The sequence below is a fragment of the Candoia aspera genome, chromosome 3 (genome assembly GCF_035149785.1).
Source record: "Candoia aspera isolate rCanAsp1 chromosome 3, rCanAsp1.hap2, whole genome shotgun sequence".
Classification (NCBI taxonomy): Eukaryota; Metazoa; Chordata; class Lepidosauria; order Squamata; family Boidae; genus Candoia; species Candoia aspera.
The window spans coordinates 33,165,629-33,177,555 of record NC_086155.1 but is presented as its reverse complement, the minus strand read 5'-3'; the positions used below and the strand labels follow the sequence as shown (position 1 = coordinate 33,177,555).

The window sequence follows — 11,927 nt, the reverse complement described above, 5'->3', positions numbered from 1 at the left end:
AAGATTTGTTGGCTGTGCACCTCTATTTTATTGCTTAAACTGTTTATTATTGTTCTTATTATAATTATTACTACTACTGTTATCTCTATTTTTCTATATCCTTAACTTGAATTAGTATTATACTTTTTTTTCTCTAAAATTGTACTACTTATCTTTTAAGAACATTTAAATAAAATGGGGAAAAAATAGTAAGTCCCCCAAAGGGAGAAAGATGCATACAGGTTTCAGTTGATGAAAGTATATGTGTTTCAAGCAGAATATCCTGAAACAGATTGTTATGAAAACTGCATGTCATGAAAAAAATGCCAAGGAAGGTAGGTGAGATTTCTCTCTTGACTGGGAAAAGCTGCCACCAGGGGCTGCCATTGTATTATATTTGAAATAAGGCCACCACAATTGGGCACACTTTCCAAAGAGAGCAAGTTAATAGTTTAAGGCCATTTCTGCCTTGTTACTGAGAAGAGGATGCTGTTTTGAATACTCCCATACACTTTTTCTATGGGGCTTCCATACAGCATTATCTTCATATTAGTAATAAACTTTACTGCAGTACAACGAAATCACAGCTATAGTTATGGTGTATGAAGTTCTGGAAAACCACAAAATATAATGGACACATTTATTTCTTTCAAAATCCATATACTATCATATGCAGTATTGTGCTGAAAACTGAACGAATAATCAACCTGTAGTCATTTGTCCACTTGGCTATTATTAACAGAATATTAATTTTAGGGCTTTCTTGTATTCAGAGCTTCCAAATTAAAATTTAATAATCACAGTGTCATATTCTGTGGGAAATGGTGGAAGTTTTTTATTTCAATAAACCCAAGGTCAGTTTCATATGTTTTCATGACATGTTGTTTTATACAGGGAAATATATTAATGTGAGTCATTTTACAGTATTCCATTGTTTTAACATTCTTGATGGTTTTTGAAAGAGTAATTAAGATTGATTCCGAGTATCTATCTTCTAGCTTAGGTGAGTTTCCAGATGCAGTATGAGAAGTATGATCTAATACAGATGAGAGATTACCTAAAGAAAACATTTTCGTTTTATCAGATCGAGAAATGGACAAAAAATACCTTTATTAAACGATAGCGTTTAATACCGTTTCACTCCCGGGCCAAAGTGGTCTTCCCCAGCAGAGGGACTGCAGAGCTGTGTCCTGCCCAGTTTAATGCACGCGAAGCGGGGAGGGGCGGCGGCGGGCAGGATCAGGTTTCACATCCTGATCTTGTCTGGCTTGGGAGCGAGAGCCTCCGCTCACCCTGAGGGGCGCAGGGGAAAAAGTCCGGGTAGCGCGGCACGAGCAGAGATATGGAGGCGGAAAGGTGAGTGTAGTTTGGGGAGCTAGGCGGTAATTTGGAGCCAATGGATGAGGGGGTGCCCTCTCCGTCTGCCTCTTACCTGTTGAGCTGGGTGGGGCGCAGGGCTGGGCCCCAGACGCCGCCACTGTATCTCGAGACGCCTCCGCCGCCATTCCGCGCTCCTCTTTCCAGGCGGCGCGCGGCCGAAGAACCTTGGAGGGGGAAGGAAAGAGACCGAGACAACTTTGGGCGTTTCGTTTGCAGGGTCTAAACTAGCAAAGGGCTCAGAGAGTTTCCCAGGAGTTTGTCGGCTTCGAGCTCAGCCGAGGCTCAAGAATGAGCTCGTGAGATGGCGGTGGAGGAGAAAGTTACGGTGAAAAAGTGCGTAGGGAATAGCTGTGCGACCTGAGATGTAGTTTATTTCACCCCTTGCCTCTTTGTAAATTGTCTAGGCGTATCCGGTGCTCACGCGTTTATTTTGGGAGAGAGGTACATTTTGGCCGCCTTTAAAGTAAGTGGCGTTTGGCGGATATAGCCTTGCGGAACAACAGTGTAAGTTTTCTGGTTGGCCTCAGTAAATAATGGCTGGATTCATATATCCCTCTTAACCGTGATATAAATTACCCTGTTGCGATGTGTGAACTGAACCATTGTGGTTTGCAATCAATCGATTATGACATAGTTTACTGTGACTTGGGGCAATATAGTTTGTTCAAACCATTTGAACATTGTCAGGTCTACCATAAATAGTAGTATCTCTGCTCCTGATGGGTAGCATAGATTAAAATTCCTCCTCCTTCCAATAATAGGTATTAAAGAGGGGTTACAACTTGACATTGCTATTTAATCACTTTGGTTGTGAGTTTGACATGCTAGCCATGTATATTGACTATATGTTTTTAAATGTCATTTCTATTACTATTTACATAGGCATTGCTGTGGTTTATGTATCCGGTAAGAATACATAAATACATAGTCTTTATAATAATTATCTATTTTATATTACTTCTTGTTTTTATGCAGGATTTCTACTTCCAATAAAAAGATTGAATTTATATTTAATTGAATGTTTAATGCTGGAAACAATCACAGTATGTTTTTTGTTCTGAGTCATTTAATTCTTTGTAGAGATTCTCCAGCATTATAAATCTGTAACTGTAAAGTAGAACTGACTACCGTGATTTTCTGGAGCTTGTATACTAGCAAAGGTTGATGCAGTGTTTCCCATACTTTCTGCAGTCATGGACTACTAAATAAACATGTAGAAAATGTAGAGATGCTTAATTAAAGCATGGGAGTTCACTTTTTGGGTAACAAGATTCTTATCACCACAATAGTATATGTCCCCTCCATTTTTAAAGACCTTTCTAAACTTTTCTACCAAAAAGTTAATTCAGAATTACGTATTTATTTGAATTATTTTATGTAAACCTTGCCCTAAAAAGAACAAAACTTAGCACAAACTTGCTGGTCAATAATGTTTTTCAGTAGAAATATCTGAATACTAAAAGGCTTGGGTTTGGAGCCAGCCCAATCTCCAGCGCAGTTCTGCATCTGATGAAGTGAACTACAACTCACAAAAGCTTATGCCTTTTAATAAAATTTGTTAGTTGGAAAAAGTGCTACCAGATTCCTGGGTTTTTTTCTGTAGCAGAAGGAAATCCATCTTTAGATATTCATCATTATATGTGCTATTGACACTTTTATTTTGATTTGCTTGCATGATCACAGTTCTACTTGACACAGCACTAAAAATGACAGAGTTATTGTCATATTCTGAAGTTCAGGGTTCATTTTGCTACTTGCATTATCATTTGTCTGATTCAGGAAGCCGGTTTTCAGTTACAGATCCTCTCTCGCAAACCAAGTGACAGTTGGAGGGGCAAAGCTGAGTTGGTGAGCATCCTCTGGCCCATGACCATGGGGAGACTTTGGTGGATCATATGGTAGATGTTTATGGACATACTTTGAGAATCACTGGTATATTGGATAATAATTTCTTGGCTGTGGCTCACATATGTGAACTCAGCCGATTATAGTTTATTCAGCAAATGATTATTATTGCTTAGTGCATTGTATGAATCTAGCCGCTGCCTATGAGTTCTGTAATAATTTATTTGCATGTGTTAATATGCTTGTATGAGTTTTATTGCTAAGAGATAATCACACGAGGACAAGAGTTCATGAGGTTTTCCTTAGTACTCAGCCAAAGATAACCTACTAATGTTTTGCTGGTGTTTATAATTTTTTCCCATTGTTGATAAAAGTTTAAAAGATATTTTAAACTAGATATAGCAGTGGTTTGATCATACAATAAAAGCAGTAACTGAGTGTGAGTAGATTAATTGGTACTGCTTCGGCGGGAAGGTAACGGCGTTCCGTGAGTCATGCTGGCCACATGACCCGGAAGTGTCTATGACAACGCTGGCTCTAAGGCTTAGAAACGGAGATGAGCACCGCCCCCTAGAGTCGGACACGACTGGACTTTACGTCAAGGGAAACCTTTACCTTTACCTTTACCTACTTATTCTGAAAACAGGTAACTTTGCTACTACTCCATAACGGGAGTTTCCAGACTGTATATAATACAGCTTCTTGAAGACAGATGGCCAAACACCTTATCAAACTTATATCAGGTTTCCTTTTATCAGCTTGTTCATTTCATTACTGTATCTTTATTGACTTCCAAATGGTCAAATCTTAGATCTCTTTGTATTGAAAGTCACTTCAAGGTTTTTTTTCCCTTCTCTAAAACAATATAAATATATTTATATTGCTTTCTTTTACTCCACTATTCATACACTTATCAGTTCCAGTGAATTTTCCCTCATAGATATTTATTGTTCTTGTAATTTAGTTTATAGCCTGAACCAGGAATTTTATCAGAAATAATATTTTGATCAGGTGATTTGTAAATGATGATGTGATTTGGCGGTAGGTAACTGGAATTTGGAAATATCAGCCATGTTTCTGTTTGGTGTTAACTTTGAGATTCAAAATGGGCTTTCTGTTGTTAGTGGTCCTTACCTTTTGTTATAGACATTGCTTGATTTTTTAGCCTGGTCTGCGGCCGTATGGAGGCTATAGGCCACCTACCTGTGCATACCAGCAAATTGGATGATTAGAGTCTTTTGTTTAGAAAATGAAACAAATGGTGCATAATATAAATATTTTCTAAACAACTTAAACCAGGAACATCAGAATTACCAACTGAAGATTTGAGACCATCTTTTCACTGTCAAGCAATACAATAATATCTCCGCAGTAAGACTCACAGAATTCAGTGTTATTTCCTCCCAGATAAGTGCATATAAAATTGAGCCTAAGTTAACAATTCTGTGAATGGTTGCCTAAAATTAAGATCCATTGTGTTTAGTAAGGCATACTCTTTTGGGTGACTTTGGACCAGTCATTATCTCTTAGCCCAACCCACTTTACAGGAGTCGTCATAAGAATAAAATTAGAGGATAGACTACATTATTTTGTGTTGCTACAGTAAGTGGGACATATAACTCAAATACATTTTGTTATTTTTAATTGTTTAATAAAATTAATTTTTGAGGTCATAGTCATGGACATTTAGGGATATGGACACCTCATACCTCAGTCATGTTACCAAATCTTACCACCATCAGTCACCCCCAATCTTGCTACAATGTTTAGGCAAGTCAATCAACAGGTGACCACTTACATTTCATGGTAAAACTCAATGTGTGACCAAGTCCTGTCAAAACCTACACCTAAGACTAAATTTAAATGGGTCACAATAATTAGAACATTTATAGTAATCTCCAAACTCCAGGCAGATTCTAGTCTGTAGTGCTTCATAAAAGGAATAAGCACATCCTAAGTATGTATCTTTATATTGCATTTACTTTCAAACAGATGGGTGACAGTTCATTGGCCTGCGAAGTGATCTCTAGATTAGAGATCCTAGTTTGCATAGAATAGCATGCTTGGTTCAGGTGAATCTGGAATTTGTTGTGCTTGTGGCATGCTGGCCACAGAGTCACCTAATGGAGTATGCCTCACTGAACACAATGTTGTACTTATGACATGCTGTTAAGGACAGTACTAACAGGGTACTGTCTTTTATAAACCAAACCCACAGGATTATGATCTGAAAAGGTCTTTGGTAGTATCTCTACTTTAGAAACCTTAGTAGCCAAGTCCTTTTAAATCTAAATCTTATCTATTTTTGAGAAGGATCTATGTTATTCTCAAAAATAAGTATACTTTCTTGAACTGTCATTTTTCTGTCTCCATATATCAATCAGGCCTAAATTGTCCATCAAATAAAAAAAAACATTTTCTAATTTACCTTGGGTAATTTAAATATTTTTCTCAGTTCTATCTAGTTGCAGGGAGATCACTCTATTACAATCCCTCATCAAACACCAGTTTTCATTAAAAAAAACACACCCATTAGCCTCTCCATAAGTCGTTTATAGAACATCACTTTAAACTCATTTGGGGCATAAATTCCCAACACCATAGTTTTAGCCCCATGCAAATTAACTTCCACGTCAATAAATCTAGCATGCTTATCAGTCAATACAAGTTCTGGTTTTAGTTGGGAGTTAATGTACAAAACAATTTCCTTCCTTCCTTCCTTCCTTCCTTCCTTCCTTCCTTCCTTCCTTCCTTCCTTTCTTTTTGATACCTCCTGAGATAAATTCTTCACCCAATTTTTTATAAATCAAATATTTTGTATCCTTTTTTCTAATCTGTCTTTTCTAGGCAAATAATATCTTGTTTTAATTTTTTCAAATAATGAAATATTTTTTCTCTTTTGAGGAGCATTTGCTCCATTTATATTTCATGTTAAACATTTGTAATTCGTAAGCCAAAAATTTAGAAAAGTCAATACCTGTAGCTCCTAATTCAGTATCATCCTTTTCAGATTCCTGTTGCATCTGTTGTGATTTTTGTATAATCCATTTGAATCTCCTCCAATTTTTCTTTGAATCTTTCTAGAAACTCTCTTGCCTTCTGAACAGAATTCAGTCAAAATCTCTGCTATTTAAAAATCACACCTTTCAGTTTGTCCCATTGAAATGGGATCTTTTTCTGCTTTAATCTTTGAATTAAAAATTACTCTTTTCTCTTACGTAAAATTTTGATGGGAATAACTTCTGTCTTGCTCTCTAAAATTTCTACTTTGTCATTAATCTGTTTTTTTTTTTACTTCTCCAGGCATTTTTTTTACAGAGCTTTCCATCTTCCTAACTTCTTCTTTCACCTCCTCTTTTCATCTTTACAAATCTTTCATCCATTCTTTTTTCAAAGGCTGTCAACTTAGTATCAAGTGATTCTAACTTACTATGCTCAATTGTTCAAATATTTTCTGAAGCAAATCTGATATTGTTCCTTTCTTTGCAGGTTGCTCTAACAATCCCCTTCTCCCTTCTATTCTTGCTGCTTTTCTAGTAGTTGCCATTCTGATATTATAATCCCAAAATAAAAGTGACTCAAAGGGAAATGAAAAGACAAATTACCCCCTTTTTTCCTCTTTTCTCTTTCTTTGCCTTTAACACTTTCATTTCTAATAGCACTCCCGTAGTTTCAATCCACATCACAATCCACATCTCCATAGAAAAGTAGCATCACATTCTGACTTGTATTGCTTTTTTTGTAAAATCCACCAATTGCTTGCACTCTTTAATAGTAAACAAGCAGCATTCCCAGAAAAGTCCAGTCTGTTTGTCTAGTTTAAGTTTATGCAAAAGCACTTTCACCAAAAAGAAAAACAGTAAAAATAAAAAATAACTGTCCTCTTTATCCATTTTAAACTTTCTTAAATTATTTCTTTGTTAAGCTTTTTGCCAAAAGTTCTTGAGTCTTTAAATCCTTAAAGCCTCTTTTTATCTTCATAATCCAGAAAAAAAGTTACACTCACCAAGAGGAATCTTACCTTGCCACAAAGAAAATCTCTATTTGTAGATTAATTAAATCCAAATGTGATTAAGAAATGAGGATGGTTGAACTTTATGTCTGTATAGGATACATTACAACTGTGAGCTTAGATGGGTCCTGCGACTCCCAGCTGCTGTACTCACGAGCCGACTGCAAAAACTTCTGTTCCTGTAGTTTACTCATGAGGAGCAGCTATCCGGCATACAAGTGGCTATCTCATGATCCCTTCTTTATCCGGAGAGATTTTGCTGGCCAGCGTTCACCTTCTGGCCACCGTTCTTGGATGTAATGTCATCCTCACTCCTTCGGAGATACTGTCCTGTTCAGACTATGAGGTGGCCAGGCAGAATTACTATTAAATTCTTTATTTACAAATGACTGTTTACAACATTGAAAGTCCTTAGAATAGATTAGGCAGTGCAGTTCAATCAAGTCCACCCAGGCAGTGGAGGATAACAAGGCAAGTCTGCATATTCAGAAGTAGAAGGAGATCGTGCCAAAACAGCAAGGCAGAACTCGGCTAATCCTCTCAATGAGGCAGCAAAACCTGGTGTAGCTAGAGCACATGGCAAGGAGGGGGCTTGAGGCACGAATCTCAGATTGGGCACGGAGGCTAGACTAGGCTTGACAATGGAGGCTAGGCAAGACTTGACTGGAGCATCAAGGCAAGGCTTGGATCTGGAGACAAGGCAGGACTTGGCTGGAGCATCAAGGCGAGGCTCGGGTCTGGATACAAGGCAGGACTCAGCTGCAATGGCATGGCAAGGCTTGGAACTGGACACAAGGCTGTACTTGGCTGGAGCGACATGACAAGGCTTGGAACTGGGAGCAAGGCTGGACTTGGCTGGAACAGGAAGGAACTGTGCTTGGCTGGAACAGGAAGGAAAACTGTGCTTGGCTGAAACGGCAAGACTAGGCTCAACTGGAGTGGTGTGTGAAGGAAGCAGTTCCGTGACAGCAGGAGGAGCTGCCTCTGATTGTGCGTCGGTTATCTCCAGCAGCTTGCTCTTGGCGTGCGTGCCTTTTTAAATGATCCTTTGTGCGCCATTTCTCGTCTGCAGCCAATCGGGCTGCCTTTTGCTTCTCACGCTTATCTGCTGTTCTCTCTCGAGCACTGATTGGAGGATTCAAACCTCTCCCCGAAGTTTGTCCAATCAGCATCTCCAATTTCTCCTGCTCTGCTGAGTCACTCCTGGTTTCTGTTTCCCCAATTCCCTCCTGATAAGTTTCGTTTTCCCCTTCTGGCTCAAGATAAGTTTCGTTTTCAGAGTCACAGTCAGACTCAAAACTCACAGATGTCTAGCCTGCCATAATCCTCACCAGAAGTGAGGCGGTCTAAACTGTAAAGTGGAGGTGGGATGAAAGTTCAAGTTTAAGGGCCTTCCGGTGGGAATGGCGGACTGAATGGCTGTGACTGCTGTTTTGATGAGCAGATCTGACACCGCGATGTTTTTCTTTGGGCTCAGGCAGGTCTTTCTGAAGCCCAAAAACGTTCTCCGGATCAAGGAGAACTCTTGGAATCGTACCATCTGTCTTCCGAATGGCTGATTGTAGCTGAGGTTTGCAAATAGAATTTCGCATTTGCTGGGCAAGATCAGCTGGGAGGTGTGGGATTTCATCATTTCCAAGCCGCGCTGTAGCCTTAAAGGGACACTAAGTCCAGTCACCCCATTTCTTAATCACCAATTTGTATATATATACTTTAAGCATAAGTATCCTAAGAGAGGCATTCTATAGCGAGGAGAAGCTGGCTCTCTTGGTGCCTAATGTTATTTCTGGGTTTACTTCTTAATTTTAAAAAAAATATTTTTAGTTCTGGATTTAGTTTTCCTCCCAAGGAAACAAAGATTGAGACTAAATAATTGTCTTCCTATTATTATTTTTGTATTAAATTTGAAGATATTAGCAATTGTTTGCATGTTGAATCTGCTGTTCTGAACTTTCAGTTTCCTGAGGCAACTTTCCCTGGGGAACTCTTTATTTTACTTTCACTAGACTAAATACATTCTTTGATACTTTCAACTTTTGCTGGCTAAGCTCCTAGGGGGCACCATAATCTGCTGAGTGAGACATGGAGGATTTCAAACAGATCTTTTCTGGTTTGTACCAGGATATTAAGCAGATTTCTTCTGATTTTTGTTGTGCTTTTATGCAAGATATCCAGGACATTGTGGAAAATATGAGATCCAAAATGTGCCTTCAGGCTGGGGATGTGGTGGATGAAATTGAAGAATTTAAGAGTGATAGAAACGTTTCTCTTAAGACTGAGATTGGAATCACTATAGAGATGCTGGATGAAGATTGGATAAAGGACTTGGAGGAAACTAAGGGTGAGAGTGATTTGCAAACCATATGTAAAATTGATTTCCTGGTGAAACATCACGAAAAGAACCTGGACTCTTTGAGGGGGGCAGTTGGGCTGGTTGATTTTTGTAAAAGGAAAATTTTGTGCATACTGTGGGGATATATAACTACTTTGATCTACTATGAAGTGGGATAAGGGTTGAAAAATCTTTATTTGGTTTGCTTTTTTGATTGATGCTATTTGTCTTTAAAGATTTGGATTTACTGTCTTGAATAGGTTTTTTATGAGTTTATTAAGATTAAAATTACTAAAACTGTTGTATTAGGGTTAAAGAATGTTTATCTGGTTATTATTAAAATTGTTGTATTAACTATAATAGTAGACAACTTAAGCTTTTTAATTTGATTTTTATTATAGTAGAAATGTATAGAATAGTGGTAGGAAGGGATTAGTTGAATATGTTTTATTTTTTGGAGGGGAGAAAGAGGGTTGAGGTTGATATAAATTTTTCTTTTCTTTATTTTAATATAAGGGGGAGGAGTAACTGTACTTAGTGATTTTTATTATGTTTTGAAGTAGATTGATTTACAGAAATAATGTGTTTTGGTTTAAGATAGAGTAAGAGATTGAGAGTTGAAATTTTTGTATATCCTGGCTGTTTAAAATCAGAAGCCACAACTCTTTGTAAAATTAAAAAAAAAATCTCTTTTGTGTTTTTGTACATTTTTAGTTTTTTCTTTTCTTTGTAGTTTTTTGTTTTTTTGTAGTTTTTCTTTTTCTTTAAATCTAATAACATTTATTGCAAAAAAAGAAAGTTCAAGTTTAAGATGCAAAAAAGCCCCATGCATCAGAATTGTTGAATCCATGCTGTCATTGATAGAATATTCCCTGCTACCATAAATGACTTATAAGTTGCCTAGTAGCCACCAACAAAAATATTAATTCTTGATGGAACAATTTGCTTATTCTACTTTATACATGATTTGGGCAAACATGTATTCAGATACAGAATTGCTGGTGTCAACTGTCTGATTTTCCCATACTTTTTAAGACCTTTTCAATATGTGAAATCTTAGATATTACTTTACCAGCCTTGATTGATCTTAAAAAACTAAGCGGAATTGGATTTGATTAGTATTTGAATGGGAAATTACCAGGAAGTACTATGGCTGCAGGCTAGAGTGGAAAATTGAAAGAACATCCCATAAGAAGGCAGTGGTAAACCACCTCTGTGTTATTGCAAAGAAAATAATATGGATGTGTCTATGAAGTCATCAGGAATCATGCTCAACTCAAAGAAGATTTTACATTTTCTAGCTTCTCTGAGACATTTTCTAACAAGATCCTATCTGGAGTCAAAGTTACTGTCTGGAAAATAATATGACTTAATATTGCAACAGAAAAAAATACTTCAAAGAAGTAATTCAGAGTTTTTCCTTAAAAACTGATTTTTTAAAAACAGTTAACTGGAATATTGTTTTTAAATGAAGCTGGTTTTCTTTCTTGAGTTCTGTTTTCCATCACTGCTTTATTATAAAATAACGGATGAAGTCAGACTTTCTGTTTTAAAACAAATACATTTTACACATTCTAAAGTTCACAGTGGCCTATTATTCTACTGGAAAGATACTGACAATATCTTTCAATCTCAGAACTCAAATTCTGCAGCTGAAAGAAACTGGGCAAATGTATAGTGAGTTGCATTTTTAAAGTGTCATTAGCCATGTATAGACAGCTCATAATCTTTTTCTTTGGTAGAATTTAAAGATCTTGTTCAAGTTTTTGAGAGAAGTAAGTTAATACCTAGTAACAGATATAGAGAGACCTCTGGAAGTACAATATAGCAGCAATCCTCCAGTGATTTCCAGGCAAAACAGATGAGTTTTACAGTATACTAAACTATTATTATCAGATACCAATCAAGACATAACAAAGGAAGTTGCCACCTATTGCTGGGCAGTGGTGAAGAAACAATGTTGGCTGCCCACCCACAAATAATGTTTAATTTAATCCCTGAAAGGAAGGTGGTTTTCTATATGTTGCTTAGCTCTTCAAGGAAATGATCTGGGAAATGTTTCAAACTGGAAGGACCTTTAAGGAAGTCTTTCTGTTTGTCAGACCAAAAGGAGTGAATTGGAAAAATAAGTCTGTTTGCATGGTTCATTAATACTTCAAATGAAAGTAATGGTAATTAGTGTAATTAGTGTAATTAGAACCGGTGATCTGTGCTAAGAGAAAACTTTTTAAGTTAAGACAAACATACCAACCAAACCTTTTTCATCATGTCATTCAGACTGAAGTAAAATGTAGCAATCTTTGTGTTGGGAGACTAACTCTGGGTTGAGAATGCCTCCGTTCTGCTGGGAACTCCTCTGTTTTGCTACAGAGGTGGGGA

General features: G+C 37.2%; 1 protein-coding gene across 1 annotated transcript in view; it reads left to right on the top strand.

Moving 5' to 3' along the window:
• The first annotated feature begins 1,130 nt into the window (after nt 1-1,130).
• LOC134493042 (rho GTPase-activating protein 39-like) overlaps nt 1,131-11,927 on the top strand; it is a 95,555-nt gene continuing 84,758 nt past the window's right edge. The window contains exon 1 of the mRNA XM_063297272.1: nt 1,131-1,335. Within this exon, the coding sequence (XP_063153342.1) occupies nt 1,322-1,335 (14 nt within the window). The 5' untranslated portion in view covers nt 1,131-1,321. The remainder of the gene's footprint in view (nt 1,336-11,927) is intronic.